This window comes from Corapipo altera, unplaced genomic scaffold (genome assembly GCF_003945725.1).
Source record: "Corapipo altera isolate COAL_440 unplaced genomic scaffold, ASM394572v1 75, whole genome shotgun sequence".
NCBI lineage: Eukaryota > Metazoa > Chordata > Aves > Passeriformes > Pipridae > Corapipo > Corapipo altera.
The window spans coordinates 5,111,046-5,136,590 of NW_020884887.1; the positions used below are offsets into that span (position 1 = coordinate 5,111,046).

Consider the following 25,545-nt stretch of genomic DNA (forward strand, 5'->3'; position numbering starts at 1 on the left):
GATATTAGATTTATTAAAATATATTATACATGCTTATTATTAGAATATGTTAAACATTTCCACATTATTGGAATATATTAGACAGTGGAATTATCAGCATGTGTATCCCTGAAAACTAGAAATGCTGCATCTCCCTAAATCCTCTCTAGGGAGTAGATCTTGACCTTCGCCCTGTTGCTGAGGTCCTAATTTTCTACAGCTGCCTGTCACTAACTCAAACCCAGGGTTTGTCCATCTGAAATAGCCTTTTCAATTGATGTCAGGAAATAACTCAATTTATTTACCACACTGGCAGGCTGGCAAAGCTGAATTCCCAGAGTTTGAAAGGATCAGGGGGAATGACACAACCTGAATTCACCCAACCACCCACAGTGTTGTTTGGGGCCAGGATGTCTTTTGTGTGACATCAAGATATTTGCTTTGAGCTTTTCGTATTTAACCCAGCTTTGATTTCAGCAGTTGCAGGCTGAAACCTGCAGCAGGAACCTCACTTTTCCAGCAGATTTATGCCTGTTGCACCTCCCCAGAGCACTCCAGCACTCCGACATCGATCAGATCACAGTGACCGGGTGAACTGTCACAGCAATGTAACACCACGTACTGTCCCCTCAGAGACATTCCTTTCCTGTCAGGCTGAATTCCCAGCCCTCTGGAACTGTATAGCTCAGGATCTAAGGCTAGGGGTTGTTTGGGATGGCTTAGCAGAGAAAATTATAGCATTTAGATATCAATGTTTTAGCAAGTCAAATTTAAAGGCTGTTCTGAAAAAATTTTACAGGCCAGTTCTGCTCCACAGCCTTTAAAAAAACCCAAAAAACAACACCCCACAACCCAAAAAAACCCAACAAACAAACAAAACCACCACCAAACTAAATCTGGGAGTGCTTGTGTGTGAACCCCAACTAAATATCTCCTAGCTTGGGTTCTTGCATGAAGCCAGCTTTTTTGATGCAATTCTTAAAACTAGAAGAAGCCTAGGAGGAGAAAATAAAGCAATCACAGCAAAAATTTGATGTGAAAGCATCTAGAATCGAGGCACTGTTACCTACAGTTTCATTGCAAGAGGAAATGAGACTGTGGCCCCACATTTCAGAACACTAAACCAATTGAACAACATTTACAGAAACTCATTTAGGGCTTTTAGAAGCCTTCAGGGTGTTTTTTAAGCTTTTTAAACATTTCTTCATAGTTGAGAAGCCAGTGGTGGTGTGGTTCCTCCTGAACAATCCTGTGCCCTCACCCCATGAACAGCTGTTTCTTGTTCTTGAACGAGATGAAGCCTTCCTGGTTTTAGCAGCTCACCTGTCAGCTGGTGCCAGTTCTTACTGATATAGTTCAGTGATTTAAGTGTTCACGAGTCACCCCACAGCTGTCCTTAAACTCTTACCCTCCTTTTTGTTGAGAAAGTTTAAAGAGTGCAGCAAAAGAAAAGCAAGAAACCACTTGGTAACTCTACAGAACTGTGTGGAAAATTTATGTCTTCTTGCTTGGAAGAGCTGGAATGTGGTAGGGAAAAAAAAATAAAAAACTTAGGAGGTAATTTTAATATTAAAGAGTTTCTTCTCTTCCTAGATATATGTTGGAGATGACACACACAAGATTTCTGTAGAGAGGCAGACTAGAAGGCACTGGATGTCAAGGGATGGGTGACAGGCATTTATTTCTTCTTTTAAATCTACAAGAAAGCAGTTTAAAATATACATTTAATAGTTGAAACCTTTTCCACATTTTAAATGTATAATTATTCCAATAAAAAGATACTATTTACATTTAATTGCACATTCTAGAAAGGCTGAGTGACTACAAAAATAAGTGCTATGGTGTAAACACCTTCTGCTAACTCCATGCTAAATCCCAATCAGGTTACACCAACGTTCTTCAGTGGATTATAGCTACAGATACTTTGAGAACGCAGAAATACCCAAAACTGGAGTGAAAGCAGAGCACACCACTACCGACAGGTGCACTTGGTGGCGATCATGTCCTCGTACTCCTTGTAGACAATGGAGCCATCAGGCTCGATGGTGAGGACGCTGAGCGGGCTGTACTCGGCTGGGACACAGGAGGGCTTGGGGACAGAGGGGTCCAGCTTCTCATAGATGAGGTTCTGCACCATGGTGTGAACGGGAGACCCGTACTTGTGCCCCACGGCCCGGGGACAGTCCCCCTGGCAGTACTGGGGGCTGTACCTGTGCGGGGCGATGATCCATTTGTCCCATTTTAGCTGGCTAAAGCTTAGGCGGAAGTTATGAAGCTCACATTCATTTTGAGGGAACACAAACTGTTTGAAATATTCACTCAAGTTATTAGGTGAAGTTGCTGGTGCTGCTTTCAGATTCTCATTCCTTCGCTGTCGAGAAGCCCTTTTGCCCCAGGAATTCCCTTTTCCTTTGTCACCCATAGGATCCACAAGCGGGCTGTTCCTTTGCCTGGCCCGCACTGGGCTCTTCCTCCCGTGCCTAAGTGAGTTCCACCCGTGATAAGCTTGTTCACTGGTGTCATTCAGATACAGAAGAAGGGAAGGGGGAACCAGTGTCACATTAACAGGGTTTTCCAGTTTTGTGCTCCTTTGTGGGTCACCCATCAGGCAAGTGAAGTTCACAGCCATATGGATATTCCTCCTGTTCGTAGCAATTAGAGGCTGGAGGAAAGAAGTCACATCGATCTCCACCCACTTGCGTTTTCTAACTTCAAAGTGCAGGCTAAAAGCTAGAGAGTGGGAAATGCTGGGACAAATTTGGCTGGCAGAATCATGTTCCTTAATGGATAAATGGCATATGAAAGTGATGGAAGACGAAATGGGAACAGATGTGTCAAAGGAATAAAGCAAGACAGACTTGAGTAAGTGCTCCAGAGCAGTAACACGATCCAGGTTGAAGAGTAAATCCACCGACTGAACATCTCCTGGGAAGGGAAACAGAATGCTGTAGAGTTAAGAGTGTCCTAATTTTCCACTAAACATAAATACTATACTAGCGGATAAGTAGAAATGATTCAGCAGCAAAAGAAACCAATTTAGATGCCCTCCCTTACATTTATTACTTGGAATACCTACCTTGGGCAGGGACATAAAAGTCAATAAATTTCAATAGACCCAAGGAAACCCATGGTTTTAAGAGCTATTATGATTCCTTTCATTAAAAGAAACAGTACAGGAATAATTCAGCAGTTGTCTATTTAGTGCTGGTATGGGGAAACAGGAGCAAGGCACTCCAGATGATACAAACCACAAACTCCATCTGAAACTGCTGTTTCCTGTGCAGAAGTACAAGTATGATGTTTGTGTTTATCTCTCTTTCTGTGGTTATCTGTCTTTTTAGTGAAAATTTCAAGTCAAAAGAACTCAGATCACCTATCAGCAGTCACTTAAGTAGAATTAAAGGCCAATGACTTCTAGATGCTGTTCTTGTCATCAGCCCTCATTAAGAAAACCATAAGTTACAGGATGCCCAGCCAACCTAGTTTCAGTCCTGAGTCTGATTTACAAGTAATTCTACTCTTCCCTTCAGGTTATTCACAGATTTTGGTTGTGATTCTTCCCTAGCAAATGTACAAGACATGGAGAGGAATCCTCCGGCAATGGGTTCTCGCAGTTTCATACAAGTCTCGTTCCAGTGCTGTGGGTTTTTTGAAAAGAAGCAATACCAAGACAGGCAGTAGAAGGAAGTGTGCTGCCCGCTATGCCTAGGCATTTTTTCCATTTTTCTTACTTTACTTAAACCTGATTGTGGCTTTCTCTGACTCATGATGAGATGAGTCAGCCCAAAACACCAGTATCGTCTTGCACATACGATTTGTGTGGTGTTTCCCAAACTGTGAAGTCTGTACCTAATGCCATTCAAGGAGAAGTAGGTTATGAAAAACTCCTACACTTTAGGAGAACAGCCCTGAGGATTAAAATAGCAACAGCTCCAAAGAAGAAAGCTATTTTTATATCATGCTGCAAGAACTGAACACACAGAAAAACCCCATTTAACCTCTACGACCCAGGTCACTGCACACCTACCTTTCACCAGGTCCCTGTGGCGGTGCCTGCATCCCAAACATGGAGTGAAAAGTCGGACAGTGTTATAGAGGTGGCCTTTGTGGGCCTTGGGGATCCCCTCCTTGGTGGCCGACATCTTATAGAGCCTCTTCATGTACCGGAGGGCCCTGGAGTCTGGCTGCAGCCTGGGGACCTCACTATCCCAGCTCTGGGGGCCCTGATCAGACAGCACCTTGAGGAGGGGAGGCAGGGGGGCATAGCCTCGCCTTGCACCTTGGGGCAGCTGCAACACTGGATTGAGTTCACTGGCAGCACCCTCAGGAGCTTCCAAAAAGGCAGGGGCCTTGTCCAAACCCCCACGGCCCCTGAACTGGGGGGAGCACTGGGTGCCAGCAGAGAGCCAGGGCAAGCAGCAGTAGAAACAAACACAAATTCTCCAAGTGCTCTCCATGCTCTTTAGGGCTGCAGCCAAAAATATATCTCCCCTAAAATATCCAAGGAAAAACAAGAGTGCCTGAGCCTGATCCCTTATATATGCTGCAGGTGTGGAATGGGAGGGAGGTTTCTTTCTGATTAGAAAGCAAAGAGAAAGATCTGCAGCTGGCTTCCAAAACCACAAGCTCCTTTGCAGTTGGGCATGAGCCTTGGCCCCTGAAAGCTTATTATAAACAAGACCCTAATTCTGAGTTAACCTTTTTCACATGGGAAAGTACAGGACGGGAGTGAGTGCCAGCCCACAGAAGGAGTCAGAGAGGCCTCAGTGTTGCCTGGTCTAATTAATCCTTGTTTATTTGCAGGAATATATAAAGCTAAATATTCCTCCTTTTGACCTTTGGCCTCTCTTCGTGTGCTGTTGGAATAGCTTTCACCTGCTCTGAGCTGAAGGACCCATTCCCCAGCTGCTCACTCAATATGAAATTGTGATAAAGCCTTGAATGTGCTTTCTGTTTACAAAGAAGGTTGAAGGTAGTGACCTGGTGCTTTGAGAACATCTTATAGTTAGCTTAATTTAGGTATAATTTGGAGTTACACAATAGTATAGTCAAATACATTTCAGATACTGTAGATGTCTAGGAAGATTCAGTGAAAAAAATGTAGATGAGTAGGTAGAACTTAGTTGGGATTTTTTTTTGTTTTGTTGGGTTTTCCCCCCCCCCCCTCCTCTTCAGAAACATGGAGGCAGGATTACAGTTCTCTCTTCACTTTTTTTCAGAAGGGAGGAAGAAAATATTTGGAGCAAACTATTTTAAAAGCTAGGAAACTGGAATCCCATATTAGATGTTCTTCCTCTTGCCTTAGTGTGCTGGTGTGGAAAAATGAGTTTGCCAAGCTTGTTATTATCTCTTTCAGCTTTCCTGGGGTATTTTCCTGTGTGGCAAGCTCTTATTTATGAGCTGGAGAGCAAGGAAAGCCCTGAAGAGTAAGACCTGAGAAAAATGGAGAGCCTGCTGCTGTTACCTCAAGCAGCAAATAGGGCAGGTAACCTGCTGTACACCAGATGTGAGTTATTTTCTCAGACATTTGTCACTGGCTTTCCTGGCTTGGGCAAGTGCTGCTCATGTCCCCATGGACTGGGATTGCTGCTGCTGATGCTACAGACTCCAGAGCAGAAGATCTGGAGTTTTCTGTATTTTTGGGAAATACAAGGCATTTTCAGAAGTCTTTTCTTGTTTAACTCTGTTACTCGACACCTGGACAGGTGCCATTTATGGCGAGTCAAAAAGGTCACTAAATTTCACTTTGAATTAGAAGGTGCTTGAAACAGAAGAAAAAACCCCAGCTTTTACACATCATCTGCTCTGTGCTGGCGGTAGCTCACTGGTGCTTGGGTTGGTTCCCACTTCCGTCTTCCTAAAATAAGCTCTATTTATTTTTATCTTAATGGGTTAGGGCTGCAGATCCTAAGCAGAGCTAATGGTCTCAAGGGCATCCTTGAAGTTTAAACAGAGATTTGACTCATTTTTATGGGGGCTTTTGGAGAGGGACAATCATTCTCTGTAGACTGATTACAGACTTCCAAACTCCTTTTAGGCAGGGCAATAAAAACTACTCAAATCACCATCCTACACTAGTACTGGAGGCCTGTTGGGTAGAAAAAACACTTCTTCCCTCCAATTAGTATCTCCCAAAAAATCCCCAAAGCACTGACACTCATCTTTGATGAGGAGCATATTTCCATTGCTATTGCCCAGTGCCATGGGAAGGCTGGATTTTCGGCTGCCTGCAGCCTCTGGGTGAACTTCAGCTGTTTTGGCGTTTGCTGAATTATTTGGTTACAAAGTCGTTGCTGCAAGGTCAGTACCTAACAATGAAATGTGTTAGTGCTCAGAAAGTAAACAGGGGGAAATCCTCCCTCACTGGACTTAGACCTGCTGTCCTGGGGCAGTCACCCACCTTTTAGGCAGCCCACCCACAATGGGCACAAAGTTTATTAGGGAAGACCTCAATGAGCCACGATGTGCAGAAAAGGCACCCTGTTTTCCTAATCTCCCCCTCAGAGAGGAGCCTGGGTGCAGCTGGATCCAGTCTTAGCTCTGGACTTGGTCTAAGTTTTGTGCCTAAAGGATTATACAGGTGTAATTGAACCCCTATACCACTTTGTCCCATAGGATTAAGGATAGTAAACCATATATATACTTATATAAAAATGATTTATTAAGATAATGTTTAGACTAAAAGATCTTAATCAGAATTGTTTACTATATAGTATAGGTAGCTATAACTACTATATAGTATAGTGCACTATTTTTGAAGTGAAGTTGAAGCCATTATATTGAATCAATTATACTAAGCTAGCAAAAACCATTATTAAGTAGAGGTTGATGTTACTGACCCAGACCAATGACCATAGGCAAATCTCTTTGGCTCAGCCTTGAGGAGTGACCTTGAGGGGTGTCCCCACTCCAGGGAGGAATCTCCACATACACTCCAAGAACGGGTGTGATGTGATCCTCTGTTAAAAACTGGGACTGGGCTTTTATGGTATAAAGTGCTGGACTGTCAATCAGATGTGTCCAGGCCAGCTGTACCAGCTCTGCAGCTTTGGATAAGTTGTCAGTACTTTCACTTTTTTGTTCCTTTATCGGGTACTTTACCATCTGCTACATATTCACCTCACTCTCAGGGTGTTTGACTTTGGGATTGATGAGTAAGGCTGGTTTCAGCATTGTTCAACCCCTTCTCCATTCCCCACTGAGATCTATGTAAGTAGGGCTGTCTCAGCCTGAGCCAGCTCCCTGTACTGCAACAACGAGCCTTCCCTGAGATCCTGGAGAGACTCACGGCAGGGAGGCTTCTGCTGAAGAGCAGCACAGATTGGACATGATCTCTCCTAGTGCTTCCCTGCAATGTCCCTCTGAAACAAAATGCACTGAGAAACAAGTCTCAGGGCTGATCTGATTCCCTGTAACGGGCAGTTTATTTGTTTAACACAGTGTGCTGCCAAGCATGTTCTCCAGCAGAGCTGTCTGGGACCCCAGAGCAGCTTGGCTTGGCCATGCAGCACAGACATATTTTCCATCTGCCTGGCAGGAGCTTCCCAGCACTGCCTCTCCCCACGCTGATGAACTAGGTCAGGCTCTTGCTGCCTTCAGCATGCTGCAGATCTGGGCTCAGAATCACCCATAACTGTGAATTTCCTGGTCATACTTGGAGTTTTGTGGTAGGACTGCTGTGTGTTCAAGAATCATGTCATCCCTGGCCTGTTTCACACCCATCCCAAAGCCCCAGTGCCCCAGTACAGCTGCCATGGGGCAGGATAAGCAGAATATATAAGGCTGTAATAACTTTGCAACAATGGTATTTTTCTTTCCAATGCCATTGGTGTCTGAGTAAAACAGCATGGCTTCCCAGGCCAATCTGACTGGCACCATGGCAAAGCCCACAGAAAGTTTTCATCTGATTTCATAAGAAATCTGAGGCAATACCTCTGCACCTGCAGTGCCTGGAGCCTTTTGGTCCACACCCAGGCAGGAAAGGCCCTCCACAAGAGCTGGGTTCCTCCAAACCTTATCAAAACAGGCAAATAGTGATGATTCTTATTTGACTCATCACCGGAGCTGCCCCAGGGAAAAGCAACCATTGGAGCAGTGTCTGGATCTGTCCCTACCTATGGCAGCTTTTCTAAAAACAGCCCTTTTCCCAGTGAAATTTCAGGTGATGACTGTGGGTTTGGGAAGGGGGTTTGCTCTCCTGGAGGTTGTTCAATGGCAGGGAACATCACAGAGTGTCAAGGAGCTGAAGCACTAGCTCAGCAGGAGCTCTGCAAGAGTATTGGCACAGCACAAAAACAGCCCTGTGCTTCCTCAGCCAAACATTCCCACTCCTCCCATGAGCATCTGAACTGGTCCCACCTCACAAAGCAAACTGTGTACATACTTCATTTTTACGTTATATCCGTTCCCACCATGTTCCAAAAGCAAGCACAGGGGAAAGCTTAAAAATAAACCACAACATCTCTGAGAAGGATGAATTCAGGCAGAGTAAGGACTGACAATTCCAGTGTGCTCCTAATCAGCTAATAGTCTGCACTGAGCAGAAATTGTTCACTGGCTGGAGAGCTGCAGGGCAGGATCTGGAGCCCTGCCATCAAGCACATGCCTGTCCCAGGCCCTGTACAGGGTTTTGGCTGGGCCAGAACAGGAATCCACAATAAAAAGATCAGTCTGGTCGATACCAACCCTGGCAGCATCCCAGAGCATCCTGCTTAGGCTTCAGCCACTGCTTTTAGTGTTCCTGCTTTGCCTGAAGCAGTTGCTGGGGGGTTGTAATAATTTTGCAGGCTTAAAACAAAATCCCAACCCTTTCCCAAGACAGAAGCATTCCTGCCATGCCATCTCTATGACAAAGTCATGTTTTGTCTTACACATCCACCTGAAGCAGTGCTGAAGTACAAGCAGCTTCCTCTCAAAATTTGCATTTGCAAAGCTGCTGCTTCATGACTGTCTTTAATTCAGACCTGGAGCAACTAGAAATGATTTTCCACCCTTAGGACAAGATTTTCTTCCCTTGCTAATGCTCCAGGATAAAGTGTCAGAGTTGTTCCCTAGCTGGATCTGCATTACCCATCCCCTGCTTTCCTGGGCAGCAACTACATCAGAGAGGGGCAGCATCAGTCAGAAATGCTCCAGTCAAGTCCTGAGCCTTTCCTACAAGACTGCAAGGGAGAGAGAGAGAGGGAAAAGCTCCCCCAGCCTCAAGAGCTTTCCAGCCATATGTGTGTAAAAATTTCTTCCTGTGCCACGTGACCAAGGAAGAGGCGCAGATCCATTACACAATAATAAAAATATGCCTTTGGCAACGTGGAGCCAAAGTAGAGCTGCTGCAGGAAGCTAAAAATACGCACAAAAAGGAGTAAAACAATAATTAAAAGAAGGACAAAAGTCAATCTTTCCCAGCCTTCGGGACGCTGCTGCAGCAGGACGGGGCCGGGGCTCTGTGTGTGAAAGGGATTTGCAGCAAAACATCTGCCTGAGGTGTTGGTTGCCAGCGCCCGTCAAGATCTCACTGAGGAGATTAGTCGTGGTGAGTAGATCTACTTTTCCTTTTTTTTTTTTTTTCTCTCCCTCCTCTTAACCTTAACTTTGAAAACTTCCCAAAAAAGGTCTAAGTCACTGAGCACTCAGGTTTCCAAAGCCTGCACAGAAATCCCTGAAGGCAACAGTTGCCAGTTAAAGAACTACACCATGAGGGAAACACTCCACAGCTTTTTGCTGAGAGCACCCACCTCGGCAGCTTCTGTGAGGGGGTTTTACCTCGAAGCTAGGAAAGGTTTGCCACAGGAATTCCTGGCTGCCTAAAGCCGAGACGGCAGTACAGGTTCAGGACAGAAGGTGCATCACCCTCCTTTGACATCGCTTTGTGCAGCAGCAGAGAACAAATCAAGGTCCTGTTGGTATAACTGCTTCATTGGCTTATATCAGAAGTTAAATCCACACATTTCAGCTGCTGTCTGTCACTGGTGACACACCTTATTTTACCTAAATTAACCCTGCACACCCATGGGCTCCTTTTGCTTCCACCCTGGGGATGCTGCAGGGCAACCACCAGAGCTGAGAACTGAGCTCGTGGTGACTGATTATTTTAAAGACTAATTAAGACACCTTGAAGTGCACTAGGAGATTGTGAACCAGAAAGATGGTTGTTCTGTTTGAGAAAGCCTCAGGTATTGAAAGCAAACAGAGTAGAAAATCATGGTGTTTGTTGGCTGCTGGCTCCCCACTCAGATCATCCTGCTCCTTCCTCCCTCCCTCAGAGCAGCAATTCCTGCAGACTCTCCTCTTCTTACGACCACATGGCACAGGGTGGCTTCCCTGGCCAAAAATCACCATCCAGCCAGTGCACATGCCACCAAACCACCCCACATCTGGCAACCCTCGAGGACTTTCCCTCTGGGATTTCAGCCAGAAGCAGCAGAAAGTACAACTGGTCCTCGCTCTTACAGGCAAAATCTTTTCTTACAGAAACGCCTCTTTTATGCACAAGAGGCATTGGTCATGGCCAAAGGGTCTCTAACCCCATTAACAAAAGCATTAATTAAAATGTCACTAGAAAAATAAGTCTTCGTGCTGCACGGCCCCCATTGCTGGGCCAGCTGCCTGTACTGTGGAGGGAAAAGATGCTGATCTGTTTCCAATTTGCTTTTTGGAGCTCATAGTACGTTCTTACATCGAGGAACAGTTCTCCTTTTAAGGTGGAACAGAATGAGGTTTGTTCTCTTTCAAAAAGATTTCTTTAAGAGGTTATTTATAGATCCTCTTTGTGAATGTGATTGTGCTTTGCATCCCACACACGTTGCTGTGATATGGGATGAAACGTTCTTCTGGAGTCCTTAATTAACAGCAGCTCAGGAGCTGTGCAGCTCCAGGTAGTTGAATATTCTCCATCTATCCAAGTACTGATACTACTGACCTCGCAGCCTCAGGGTATTTTGTTTGCCACTTTTCATCCCATCAGGTCAAGACCTGGGTTGTCTCAAGGTAATAAAAGTACTTATGATAAGAAACTTTCAAAGAAGGAGCTGCCCTCCCACCCTGTGCTCCCTCTCACACGTTTCTTCTCTACATGAAACATTCTCAGCTTTTTTCCAGGTTATGCTCCACAATGACATTTTTTCTTGCCACAACTTGTTAGTGTCATTCACCTCCAGATGCCTCCTGCTTCTCTTCTACCCTGTTTGAGGTGGTTCTTGGGAAGCAGGGATATAGCTTTCCTTGTGATCTCCCCACTTCACAGGAATTTTAACATTTTGTTTCCCTTTCCATGAGCTGAGAAGCCTTTGTTCAACTCTCCACATGAATACTGGTTGGTGTTTTCCATCTCACAAGTCTGTTAAACTGACACCTTTCACCAGCAGCAAATAAATTTACATATAAGAATAGCAAGAGAGAGCTTAAGAACAAAATGGTTTAGCAGCCAAAACCAGCCTGGAGATCTGGTTTGCATTTCCCACTCCTCTGCATGTTCTTAACTATAATATTGCAGAACTGGGGACTCCCACTGAGCATAAATATGTAGGATCAGCTTGTTGGATTTGGAGCATCTAAATATGCATTTCCACCCCTTCAGGAGCCAATACCAGGATGAGAACACTAATGCCAACATGGAATTTATCCAGTACTTTAAACATCTTCTTTCCAGTGCAGGAGTTAAACATAACTCTACTGGGGAGTTGCTAAAGCCTCCTGATCAGCCAAGCTGCAGTGGGGAATGGGATGTTGGCTATGAGGCTTAGCTTGTTCTGACAGGCAAATGGCAGTAAGGACTGGCCAAAGCCTCCCCAGCCTGTCTCCTGAATCCTGCCCTGCATCACACAATGGGTTTGTGCTTGGGAAGAAACCCCAGTGACACAACTGCAGGGCAGGTCATACTGGGCACAGCCATACCAAACCCCTTCCTCCACTCCCCTCATCCCAGGCAGCTGATTTCTGCACCCCTCTGCCATTGCTCCTTGTGTTTTTGGGAAAAAGAGGCCCAGGTAGCAGAACAAAATGAGCAGTGGCCACAGATACAGACTTAGAGAAGAGTAAGCTTGAAAAAAAATATTGTCTGACCTAGAAAACTCCATGAGCCAATCCTTGAATTCATGTCACACCAAAGCAAACAGCTTCCCCATCCTGCCAAAAAAAGCCCAGTTCCCTCCCAATTTCATGCAAGTCTCTCACCCATCCCACTGGTGCCATACCCCACATGCTGCCACCACATCCCATCTCCTCCTCACAGGCTGTGCCATGATCTCTGCTGTGCTCCTCCTCTGGACTGTGCCCTGTGTGGCAAACCACATCCTCGGGGGCTTTGCCAAGAGAGAGCTGCAGGAAGGTCCCCAGCTGGCCTGCAGCCTGCCAGGACCCCCTGGACCTCCCGGCCCCCCCGGCGTGCCCGGCACTCCAGGGACAGTTGGCAGGATGGGCTTCCCAGGAAAAGATGGCAAGGATGGCAAGGACGGGGATAAAGGCGAGCACGGCGATGAAGGTAAGGGAAAAGTGCTCAGCACAGCAAGGGAATGTGTAAAAGCTGTGGTGCAACAGTTCACAGCAACCTGTCACCCAAAACTGAGCCCAAGGACAGGCAACATCTCAGAGGAAACTCTTCCAGAAATTTCCACTCTCCCCTCTCCAACCTGTCCCACTTGTCAGACGGGTTCCAGACGCACATCGTGTCCCACTGTGTGCAATTCCTATTGGCTTTGTTTTGTTACAAAGTGAGGTTTACTTTGTTCTGATAGAGACAAAGTGCTGGTCTCTGACTCCTGCTCTCAGGCAAAACAGAGCCAGTCGAAAAAATGAAGTACTTACTACTGCCCATAGCACCAGGGGACAAGCCCTGCTCTGGCCGTGCTGGACCTAAATCAAAGCAAACAACAACCCTTCTTTAATCCTGAGGTGGGGCTGCCCTTTGGATCCAGCCTTGGAGTCAGGAGGCACCGGGATCAGCTGTGGTGGAGAGCCAGTGATTTCCCGTTGCCACACTAGAGTGCACTCCTGTCTCAGCCAACACCAGCGAGCCCAACATGCATCTTACTCCCTTCTCCCACCCCCAAAACTGGGAATCTGGAAAACAGATTTCCAGCCACAGCTGCGCTTAAATCCAGTCTTGCTACAGCAGGTTAAGAGACAGTGCATAAATCCTCATGAATCTGCTTGTATCAGATACTACTACATCAGAATCACTGTGACAGCCCAACTCACTTCCCGTTTCCCATCTCAAGCCAGTCCTGGCCCTGAGTGTTTGCTGGTTCATCCCCCAGCTGGGCTGGGCTGGTCTTTCACTACACCTACATTTATTTTTAATTTTTTTTAACACTTTCATGCTGAATGCAAAAAAAAAAAAAAAAAGAAAAAAAAGAGACACATGATTAAAAATACTCTACCTGCTCAAAGCAAGGTTCCAAAAGCTTCACAAACCAGCTTCACTCCTGTAAAACCCAAATATTTAAAGCTTCTTCTTTAGTTCTTCCTTTTTCTCAAGAGAGCCAGATAATAGAACCAGACTTTTGGTCCTTAAAGGGGCAGACTGTTCTGCTCCTGAGTTCCACTGTTATCACACCAACAACCCTGGACAGTCAGTCCAGGCAGATGTCCAGCTCCAGGTAGTATTTCATCAGGACTCTCACACCAGCAAGGTTTTCCTCCTTAATGAATTACTCTGCTACAATGATACAATGCATTTTCATCTGCCATGTCAACTCTTCCACTGAAAAACTGAGGTTATTTGTCTTTTAGGTCCACAAGGCAGAACAGGAAACCCTGGCAAGCCAGGACCGAAGGGGAAAGCAGGAGCTATTGGCAAGGCAGGCCCACGAGGGCCCAAGGGTTTAAAGGGTAATCCTGGGAAAAATGGGGCACCAGGAAAGAAAGGACCCAAAGGGAACAAGGGCGAGGCTGGGATGCCAGGACCCTGTACCTGTAATGCCAACAAAGCCAAATCTGCCTTCTCTGTGGCAGTCTCCAAGAGCTACCCAAGGGAAAGGCTGCCCATCAAATTTGACAGGATCCTGATGAATGAGGGAGGACATTACAATGCTTCCAGCGGGAAATTCGTATGCAGCATCCCAGGTATTTACTACTTCACCTATGACATCACTTTGGCCAACAAACACTTGGCCATTGGCTTGGTCCACAACGGGCAGTACCGGATCAAGACTTTTGATGCCAACACTGGGAACCACGATGTTGCCTCTGGATCAACCATCCTTTCTCTGAAGCAGGAGGATGAGGTATGGCTGCAGATCTTTTACTCAGAACAGAACGGGCTCTTTTATGATCCCTACTGGACAGACAGCTTATTTACTGGATTCCTGATATATCCCGATCAAGATTATCTCAATGAAATATAGGATGAGAAAATGGTCTGGGGTAAAAAGTAGGAAATATGTGAGGCCTCAATCCAGCAAAGTGTGGCCTGTACATGGACATGTCTGGGATTACCAGAGAATGCCACAACTTTGGCTCTGACAGCCTATATTGGCTATTTAGATATTTACTTGATGTCATCAAGAAGTCCACAGGGCACCAGGACTTCTTTAAGCAGTCTCATGATGAATCTCTCCATCTCAAAGCCATCCATTATGTTTTCCATGATTATTCCGACATGCCTTTGACATGTAACTCAAATACTGGTGCAGAATACTTTGATTATTACATTTATTACAATAAAGCATGGAAACCAACAAAACCAAAGCCTAAGCTGGACTGTGCAAGTCTGCTGGTTTGGGCAGAGGTAGAGTTAGTTTTCTTCCCCGTGGTTGGAATGGGGCTGTGGTTTGGGTTTGGGATGAATACAGTGATGATCATACAGAGATGTTTTTGTTATTGCTGAGCTTACACAGAGCCAAGGCCTTTCCTGCCCCTTGTAAGGCCATCCTGGGGAGAGGGCTGGGTGTAAATGGGATGTTGGGAGGGGATACACCCGGGACGGGTGATCCCAGCTGACCAAAGAGATATTCCAGACCATATGAGATCATGCTCAGTGTATAAAGTGGAGGGAAGAAGGAGGAAAAGGGAGATGTTTGGGGTGGTTTGTCTTCTCAAATCAGTGTTATGTGTGATGGAATCCAGCTTTCCTGGTGATGGCTGAACACCTGCATGGGAAGGGCTGAATTAATTCTTTGTTTTGCTTTGCTTGTGTGCATGGCTTTTGCTTTACCTATTAAACTGTTTCTATCTCAACCCACAAGTTTTCTCTCTTTTACCCTTCCAATTGCCTCCCTGATCCTGCTGGTGGTGGAGTGAGCAAGCAGCTGTGAGGGGCTTGGCTGGGCTTAAACAAACATCCTGGGCCTCTGAGCCACAGGGGGGGATAAGCCTTACAAATGAGACTCAAGTGCTGAAGCACGAACCTTCCCTCCAGAAACAGGCACCCCAGGTAAACGCCAGGATTACAATGAGAAAATAAAGCTCCAAGTCTTCCCACAGGAGTCCGTCCATGAAACCTTAAATGTCTTCTAAGAGTTTGGGTCAAGAGCAGATACCAACAGAATGAGAAAACCATGCTGACACTATGAAACTTGTCTTCTAATGAGCAATAAACTGACTTTCTTTTGCTTTTAAGCCCCTAAACTTCTGCCCTCCAAACAGCAGTGAGGCAAAATATTTTCATCAAGTCTTGCATTTTGACGTACAGGTCACACAGAGGATTGTCCCATTCTCTAGGCAGAAGCTGAATAGAGCTTCTGTTAAGTAGGTGGTAGGTGGAAAATACTGGAATATGCCAAGTCTGTATCATATCCTGAAATACCTGGACAACATCATTAAGTGCTTTGCTGCATCTTCTGATTTTTGTGTTCTGATTTTCTGAGTAATTGTCAGATAGTTTGGAATGAGTGAGTGTTAACATGAGGATAACATCACTCTGAAAATTCTTCATGCTTGTAATGCACAGAAAGAGAGAAAGACAATCACCACTTTATTTTATTGATTTTATTGTTGATTTTCAGTGCACTGGAAGAGACAGGCCTTGCTGGCTTATGCAATCTTTTTGCTGGTTCTTTTGTAGACTACACCAGAAGAAGTAGAAATCTGGAATAAAGAACAAATCAAAAGTTAAGTTGAACAGTGTAATTAGAGTTTCAGTGTGACAGGTGAGCAGCCCTGGGGATGGGCTTAGAGCCTGCTCTTTACTGACACATCGTTTACCCTTGGGTAGGAGACATATCTAGAAAATAAGCTGAACATCCTTGTCAGGTCTGAGATACACAGTGCAAAAATATCCTTATACAAAAGGCACAACTTCTAAACAGGGGTTTAGGGGTAACTTCAATGTCTCCCGGGTTGGATGTGGCTTCACAACTCCAAGCTGTCAGGGTTTTAGACAAGTGAGATAATTGTTCTCCAAAAGCAGTAAATGACCAACACAGACACAATCACTCTCGGGGAGGGTGAGTGTCCTTTCCTGTTTCCCAGAATGACTCAGCCCTGTTGAAGGCACACTCAGACATTTGTAACTGGCACAGACACAAGTCCATTCAGGATAATTTGTGAGAATCAGAAATCGTGATGTTTGGCCATCCAATCTGTCTAACAAGCTTTACTATTGGTATTGGGGTTTCAGTAATCTTCCAAAGCTGCATTGCCATTTTGTTTCCAAAATAAGATAATACTTGAAATCCAACCTCTTTGTTGTTTTGTTTGTGGGTTTGTTTTTCCTTTGATAAGACTAAGAAAATAGGGTTCTACAGAAATTCTATGAGGAGTTCCAGGTAAATAGTTTTCTAAGAATAAAGCAAAGCCAATAACTTCATAGAAATATGTAGGTGCATAGTTTTGTATGTTCTATTTGCTATAGGCACAATGAATACAATCAAAGTCATGGTGGTTTGGGAATATTTCAGTCTGAACATTCCACTCTTCCAGCTGTAAAACTGTGCCTTAGATGCAAGATCTACATTTCAAGTTGATCACAAATATAAGATGAAAAGTTTGTTGATTTAATTTTTGGATTAAACCTGGACAAAATTGTAGAAGGCTATCTAGAGAGAAGGAGAAAGTTATTTAATAGTTTTGCTTTACTTTCTAAAGATTTTTTTCTAAGCTTAGAATTTTAGGCCTGGTGCTGTTGAGATTTTTGTTTTTTATAAACTACCCTGGATATTGGAGCACTCACCTCTACCAGTTTTCCTCCACTGATCTCTGAAGTGTGACGGTAGTTGGGAAACTCAGCTACCAGCTTTCCATCTTCTATTTTAACAGTTGCCTGTAATAGAGAAAGGGTTAATGTTCCTGGGATTGCAGGAATTTCTATTATCAGATACTCTGTAAACATCTGTACCCCTGATGCTGAAAGTTTTTACTTTTAAAATGGTAGAAGTTGTGTGTTGCACATTCAGCCTCATGAGCAGGACTGAAATCCTTGTGATTTCATTCTTAAATGTTCACAATTTAAATAGAAAAATGTTTCTCTAACAATACCTGCAGGTTCCAAATCTACACACTATTCATTAATAGCTCTGAAAACGACTGAACTGTAGGCTGTACTTCTCATTCCATCCTCAGGGATTTATGTGGTGCTTTGACAGTGAAGTAAAGGGCAGGATTGTAGGAGTTAATTCTGAAGTGGCAATCTCAGACAGCAATAACCTCCCAGCAAATAGCCCAGAAATGAGTGTGAGTGGGTGATCACAAAATCAGGGAATCCCAGAATAGTTTGGGTTGGAAGGGACCTTAAAGCCCATCTCATTCCACCCCCTGCCATGGGCAGGGACACCTTCCATTAGTCCTGAGAGAGATTTGCTTTTCACCCTAAATTCAAAAACAACTGAGGCTGTAGGACTTAAGAGCCAAATGAATTTACCTTGAACTTTTTACCACCAAAGGTCTCCATGTCTGCTTCCTTGCCAACTGTGAACGTGTTGGTTGTGGTGCGGCCTCCTGGGAAATGCTGTGTCCAGGTGAAGTCATTTCCATTCTGCACCACCTCAGTCACTATTTTGCAATTCCTTCCCAATTCAATCTTGTCACTGGGAAGACCTTAATCAATAAAAACATCCAGTTTATCAAACCTAATAACCTACCAGCTGAACTTGAACTGAAGCACGGTAGAGGTGTGTTTGTTCTCAAACAGTGATGTCTGATTTGCTCAAACAATTGTTGAATTCTTTTTCTTTTTTGTTTTTTTTACACTATCAAAGCTCTGAGTTGAAATTGGTATAAAGGAAGATACTGGGACATCAATGCATTTTTTAAAATAATAACCTTGCATTCTTTTCCCTGAGAAAAAATACACAGGATAAATGTATAGATAAAAGATACATATAAATAATCCCTTCTACTTAACCTACACATGAAGATGGAATTTAATATGTGTGACCTTTGTGCCTTTGCTAATTAGCTGCACATACCTATTTTTGTATTTGCTATTGCTCTTTAAATAAATGAACAGAAGCACTGAGCTTGTTTGCACAGCTCACAGTGTCCCAAAGAACTCTTTCAAGGTAACCTCTGGGACAGGCTCTGAAAGCACCAAGACCTGTTCCCATGTAAGATTCTGACAAGTATAGTCATAGTAAATTTATACCCCCACCAATGAATATTAGAGACAGGAAAAGTGACCTTCACAATCATCATATTTCAAACATCTTGGCCCTACATTCTGCTGCCACTGAAAAGGAATATTCCTTCTGTGGAACAGGACTATTTCCTGCAGCTGACAGTGATAACAACAAAAACTGCATCTCCTTGTGGAAGAGCTTCCTTGTGGAAGAGCAGGCTTAGAGCCAGCTGATCTCAGGGCATGAATCATAGTCATGGAATGGTTTGGGATGGAAGAGACCTTAAAGAGCATCTAGTTCCACCCCCTGCCATGGGCAGGGACACCTTCCACTAGACCAGGTTGCTCCAAGCCCTGTCCAACCTGGCCTTGGACACTTCCAGGGATGGGGCAGCCACAGCTTCTCTGGGCAACCTGTGCCAGGGCCTCACCACCCTCACAGGGAAGAATTTCTTCCCAATATCCAAGCTAACCCTACCCTCTGTCAGCTTGAAGCCATTCTCCCTTGTCCTGTCTCTCCAGACCCTTGGAAATAGTCTCTCTCCACCTTTTTTGTCCGTTCCCTTCAGGTACCTGAAGGCCACAATTAGTTCACCCTGAAGCTTCTTTTTCCTGGGCTGAACAATCCCAATTCTCTCAGCCTTTCCTCGTAGATGTGCTCCACCCTTCTAATAATTTCGGTTTAAAACCCCCTTCTTTAAAAAAAAAGATACTTCAACTGATATATGACCTGTGCCTGACACCCCAAGCCAGACTTACCAATCTTCTTCACAAATTCATCATAGTTCTCATCGCCTTCGAACTCGTATTTGCCTGTAAATGCCATGTTTCCCTTGGGAAGTGGCTGGGAGAGTGAAAAAGCAGCTGGAATGACCGGAATGGATCAGTGCAGATGAGCTGAGGCCCTGGGTTTTATAAACCAGCTCAAGCTGCTCAGCCCACCTGTGCCCACACCCCTTGGAAATATACTTTTATGACCCATGTGAGTCACTGGCATCAATGCCATTGACTTGTGTGAAAATCAAGCTTATCATGCAATGAAACATCCTTGAGAATAATCTGGATATCAGCAGAACTCAAGGCCAAAAGCTCAGTTTTCATTTTAGTGCATATTTAAACAAAGTGATACGATTTTACTTTCAAGATTCCACTGTTTCAGGATGGAACGAAGGTAAAATAAGTTATAATGAAACAGGGAGAAAATGGCTTCAAAGCAGTGTCCTGGGATCATAGCCTTGTTCTGTTTGGAAGCATACTCTATATAATTGAAAAATGAAAATAAGAAACAAGCTGCCCAATTTTCAAAGTAATTCTCATAGGATATGGGCAATGACAAGATTTTGGGTTTGAGATTTGAACAGGAAAATATTTCCCGCCTCAGGAAAATTTTTGCAGTTTCTGAACTTATTCTTACAGGGGAAAAATAAGACAATTTCAAGACTAACACACTGACTGATGAGTGAAGAGCCTGAATCCAGCAAGAAGGGAACTTCTAATGGGACTTTCCAGTAGCTTAGCACAACTGGCTGAGCAAGTCTCTAGTTAAGATTCCTGAACTTCCCCTGTGTACACCAAAAGCTCACCAAAGCTCCCCAGTGTCCAACCCCAGCTGGAGAGAGGGTGACTGGGGAGACTGTCCTCAGGAGAGCACCAAACCCCTCTTGCTCTGGACTCTGAGTGTTCCAAAGGGACCTGCACAACCCTGGGAAGAAGGTCCATGAACTCAAGTCATAAAGTCTCCTGTTCACATAAAACTTCCCAGGGGACAATGCCACTGAGGTGGTTACACCACACGGACCTTGGGAGATAGATCAGACTGGATAAGGAAAACGAGCCAGTTCTGTGTAAAAGGAAAGAGATAATCAGATTATATAAACAGTGCTTGAGCTTTTATATTCTCTCTCTATAAAGATCAGATGTTATTGACAAACTGTTTGTGCTGTGATATAAAAGTGCTGACATCTACACAACTCTACGACACGGAGAGTTGTGGGAGCGTGGTGGGCACAGAGCCACTGCACACGTCTGGAGCACAGGAAATTATCAATGAATCACTATTTGACTGGGTGGGTTGCTCTTGCCACACACTGAGTATGAGTTTGTTCATCTCCAAGGAGCTGTACACTGCGCTGTGCATGGGAGTTCCAGAGCAGGTTACAAACATGCATCCAAACCATAAAGGTAAAGTGTTAATAAATGTGCTGCTCTGCCAAGCTGCCCGGGGTCAGCATGAGTCTAGAGCAGGTTTTGGTAACGATGCCATCACCTCTTCCTGTCTGTGCAGAGGCATTTTTAATGTGCACTGGGAATTTGCACCCATGTTTCTTCTCACTCATTCTGAAATAAATCCGTATTTTCATTCCTGCTTTTTTTGCTACAAAATGAAATAGAATTCAATAGTGAATAAGTTTAGAACCTGCAAAAATTTTCCTGAGGCAGGAAATGTTTTCCTATTCAAATCTCAAACCTGAAATCTTGTCATTGCACATATCCTACCAGAATTACTTCAAAAACTGGGCAGCTTGTTTTTCTTATTTTCACTTTTTAATATTGCAGAATGAAGAGTGTCATTAAGCAGTCTACAAATACTGAGTCAGGACAATGTTTACTCCAAGGGTAAATGAAATTGAGTGCCTCTGACTTTACTAAAGTTACAGTCACTTGCACAATTGAGCAGGTTACTCACCTACGCCTCTATCTCTTCAGTTGCAGCTAAAACCAGTATCCATTTAATGATCTTCCACTTTGTATTTACAGTATTCCTAATTTTCTTGCCTCTTCAGAGCTGTGAGCATGTGATGCTGGCTTTTACACACCTGTACAGCAGGTGGGCTGGGCATTGAGCTAACTGGTGCAGAGAACTCCAGAATTGCCACTTAAAAATAATTAAAACAGAATTATCTAGGTATACAGGCATTTTAAATACAGTATGTGCATTAAACCCATTCCAGCTACTACAGCGTAGAGCCTGCATGCATGCTGCAAACAACCCTGGTTATGTTCTACTTCTGCTTTACAGAACTCAGTTCAAATCCTACTGAATTAACAGCTGTAATTGAGTCCAGTGAAAAAATAAAGATATTTCCCTGGCACGAGGTGGGTAACAGAAAAGGCAAAGGAATAAAAAGCTTCAGATGTAAAAGCTGAAAAGAGCTTTCAGAAACAGGCCATTGTCTTCAGAACACTGGGACTACCCATCCATTTCATTCCCAGAGGTTCTTTGTGTAGGGCAAACCAAAACTCCTTATTCCATAGCATCCTGATCCATCTGGTGGGCACCTGCCAGTGCCTGTGGGGCAGGGAACGTGTCCCACACTTGTTCATCCTGGAGAAGAGGAGAGGAGACTGAGGTCAGACCTGATGGAGATGTGCAGCTTCCTCATGAGGGGCAGCTCTCTGAGACCAGTGACAGGACCCCAGGGAATGGCTGGAGCTGTGTCAGGGGAGGGTTAGGTTGGATATCAGGAAAAGGTTCTTTCCCCAGAGGGTGGTTGGGCACTGAACAGGCTCCCCAGGGCAGTGGTCACGGCCCCAAGGCTGACAGAGCTCAAGGAGTGTTTGGACAACGCTCTCAGGGACATAGTGGGATTGTTGGGGTGTCCTGTGCAGGACCAGCAGTTGGACTGGATGATTCCTGTGGGTTCCTTCCAGCTCAGGTTATTCTGTGTTATTCTATGATATAATTCACTGATTATAATGAGAGGTTCTGCAGAAAAGCTCGACATTGTATTTGAATTTATTGGGATGATGTAAATTCCAAATGTGCTGCTGCTGTAGACAGTTAACATGAACAAGTTGTCAAAGAAGTAAAACTTGTGTGGAAGCTCATTCCTGAAGGAAAAGGTCGTCTAAAGTGAACAGTTAATTCCCTGTGTCTCCCAAGTCATCTACCTCTGATATGCAAAACAGTTGAATCTTCAAATGCTGCTGGGAACAGAGGGAGCTTTAAGGAACCAAATCAAAGGCCTCGAATATCTTTACTTTGAGAATTTACTTGCCACAAAGTCATAAATATAATGCTTTTACATTCCTTTTGTCTGTCAGAATCTCCCTGCCCTTGAATGCCTTCCAGCATCCTTTAAAGTTTATTAACCTCTCAGATGTGCTGCATAAAGCCAATGAGATACACTGGGAGACAGCATGGAGATAAGGGAAGTAATTCCATCAGTGAATGAACTGGGCTGTGTGTCTTTGAAGTGCTTTTAGAGCTGGTATGCAACTGAACTGGGAGTACACATTCAAAATATAAGTAGGAACACTCCAGTGAACAGAAAGTTACATTTAATGATTCTTTCAGAATGAAACTTGCTCAGGAAAGCTTGTAAGGGCTTAAACCAGTTGTATCTGGCCATTATTCAGCAACCCTCTGTAGTAAATGACTAATGATTATTAATTCCTCTGGTACTCAGAGCAATCATTCATAAAGAATTCAGAATGAACTCTTTTGGTGTTAATGTAATGTGTAATTGCAGGGGAGTCCTGTTACACTGCTGCCTTATTAAGTACCCATTCAGTCTAGTCCGAGGTGTTACTATTCTTAAGCCATAAGCAGAGAGAAGTAATTACCAACAACATGTGGCTGAATTATTGAACAGCTTGTACAGAGTTCAAATATTTAACAGAAATCCACCTGCCAGCTCTACAGGTGACACAGCCCAGACCCTGTCCTTGTCCCAGGTGGGACATGGATCTGCCTAACAAAAACAGGAGAAAAAGGATCCTACTAGAGGTAGAAATATTTACAGGGGAGGAAGATACAGATCTGCCGAAAATACTGGATTTTTGAGGGACTCCCTAAAAGAAAATTCAATTATTTCCTGCCGAAACAGTCTGTCAGGAAAATCTTCTGTCTGTTTGGATCTCCAGAAAGGGATTTGCCAGAAAGGAACCCAACCAAGTGATTCATTGAAGCTGTAGAAGCTGGCAGAGCTCCTGTAGGAAGTGTTCAGTTCTGACCGGTGTTCCTGGTCTCAGAGTGGTACCTTGGTGGGAATGTTGAGGTCTGGGCTGGGCAACTGAAAACAGAGAACTAAACCTAAGGAAAAACATACCTGATACCAGCAACTTCTTGTGGATTTAAGTCTTCTTGTCTTTCTTTATGATTCTTCCCTTTAATTAGTTATCCCATACCAAATGTTATCAGTTGTATCCAGTGACAATGAATGGGGACAGACAGCAGAAATTGGAGGCTCTATTGATTTTTAAGTTTAACAACAACTACAACAGAAGACTTGAATTTTTTTATACCAGTTTCTACTCAGGTAACCTGAAAATGCACAGTAAAACTAATTTTGGCTACTCTCAATTTGGTTCCCACAAAACTGGCCTGATTTCTTTGAAATGTCATCTTTGGATTAAGAACCACTATGGAATATTTTGAAGCTCAATGGTTTTAGTCTAATACAGACAACATTTAAAAGGTTGTTAAAATGGAAGACATAATTCAACCTTATCTGCAGAGTCTCCTGACTAAAAAACTGAGATAAAGATACACCCTCTATAGATGTCTTATTTGGAAAGTACCTATAGTTCTAATAAAGTTAATAACTGACAACCCTAAAGATACAAATCATTACAACTACTCTTCTGGACTTTTCTGTCCAAACCCCAATAACAATCTCCCATTTATCTACACAGTTCATACCATGTGTTGTAAAGATTTTATTACTTGATAACATCTATATGATTGTACTTGCTGACACACCAGGACAGCACAGCTCCAAATGGGAGCTTATCTTCAAGGTAATCTCATTTGGAGTCTTTCCTCACATGGCTGTGGCCTCCTAACCATCCTCAGCCACCACCAAAAGGGGAGAAAATCTATGTTCCAATACAGAATGAATGTGCACCCCATAGGAGTGCTGGATATCAGGAAGAATTTCTTCATGGAAAGTTGTTGTCAGGCATTGGAAGGGGCTGCCCAGGTTGGTGGTGGAATCTCCATCCCTGGACTGGACGTGGCACTCAGTGCTCTGCTCTGGGTGACAAGTTGGTGATGGGTCACAGGTTGGACTCAATGGGTTTGGAGGCCTTTTCCAACCTCAGTGATCCTGTGATCATGTGTGTGTTTTAGGTGCTTTACAGAAGAGAGGGGTTTTCAAAATCTACAGAGATATAACATACGGATAATTTAGAACAGAAAGTAATAAATTATTGGCCTTTATCAATTTTACTCACTTTATTGACTTATCAAGCATAGGCTACTGGTGTGTAGCTTATGGGTAATAAGGAAGGAATGATGGACTTTTAACAACAAACATTATCTACTTAATAAAATACTACTATTTGTTCTTGCAAGACAATGCATTTTGTTACATTAATTGAGAATCTAACAGGAATTGGAGGTGTTCAGGATTTTGCAGAACACTTTTATTTATTTAACACAAACCCTTTCTTCATGTTAGTCAGGAGTTGTTCAAAAAAATGACATTTTCGAGCCCAGGGAGTGACGATTTTTCCACTTGTCTCTGTTTCTGCCTTACACTGTTTAAAGAAAAGCTCGTTTGTTTTAAGCACTGTTTCAAGGAAGAACAAAGACAGGAAGAGCTTCTTTCTTTGCTTGTCTTTCTTTTAAGGAGTCAATGTGCTGAGAGAGTGACAGCAATCCAGAGACACATGTAAGGGTCCCCAGTACCCTCAGTGCTATGTCTAGGACATGCTCCCATATCCATGGCCAATCAAGTTCCATCAAATGCATAACTAAAAATCTTGAAGTTAATAAAGGAAATATTTCTACCTTGCAGAGTAAATACTGAATTCCATTTTCTCTGTTCAACACCCGAGCTAATACAGAGGTTAAATATAAAACCATTTCGGTTTTTTGAATTTGGATAATATTTTTGCACACCAGTCAGTCTCTGATTTTTATTTTAATCACAGTTAATACTAGACAAAACCCCAAAATTAGTTTTTTCATTTCTTTAACACATTTTTAAAGCATCTGAAATATCTGTTTTCGCATCCACTTTATAACCATACCTTAATAAGAGTCATGTTCCCTTCACCCTTTCCCTCTAGTTTGCGATACTCAAGAGCATTTTCTTTAACATATTGCAGAGTTTACTCCATGATACCTATGA

The 25,545-nt window shown here is 43.7% G+C and overlaps 3 protein-coding genes across 3 annotated transcripts; 1 reads left to right on the plus strand and 2 right to left on the minus strand.

Moving 5' to 3' along the window:
• Positions 1–1,951: 1,951 nt before the first annotated feature.
• On the minus strand, positions 1,952–4,436 carry GDF9 (growth differentiation factor 9). Its single transcript, XM_027643176.1, has 2 exons — positions 4,007–4,436; positions 1,952–2,904 (listed from the first exon to the last, which is right to left on the minus strand). The coding sequence occupies exons 1-2, from the start codon at positions 4,434–4,436 to the stop codon at positions 1,952–1,954; spliced, it is 1,383 nt and encodes a 460-aa protein (XP_027498977.1).
• A 4,533-nt stretch (positions 4,437–8,969) lies between these two features.
• On the plus strand, positions 8,970–14,667 carry C1QTNF2 (C1q and TNF related 2). The gene is made up of 3 exons (XM_027643177.1): positions 8,970–9,508; positions 12,206–12,454; positions 13,705–14,667. Exons 2-3 carry the CDS (start codon positions 12,214–12,216, stop codon positions 14,316–14,318), a joined length of 855 nt encoding a protein of 284 aa, XP_027498978.1. The 5' UTR covers positions 8,970–9,508; positions 12,206–12,213; the 3' UTR covers positions 14,319–14,667.
• A 1,257-nt stretch (positions 14,668–15,924) lies between these two features.
• On the minus strand, positions 15,925–19,332 carry FABP6 (fatty acid binding protein 6). Its single transcript, XM_027643584.1, has 4 exons — positions 19,226–19,332; positions 17,771–17,946; positions 17,084–17,173; positions 15,925–15,999 (listed from the first exon to the last, which is right to left on the minus strand). Exons 1-4 carry the CDS (start codon positions 19,290–19,292, stop codon positions 15,946–15,948), a joined length of 387 nt encoding a protein of 128 aa, XP_027499385.1. The 5' UTR covers positions 19,293–19,332; the 3' UTR covers positions 15,925–15,945.
• Positions 19,333–25,545: the final 6,213 nt, after the last annotated feature.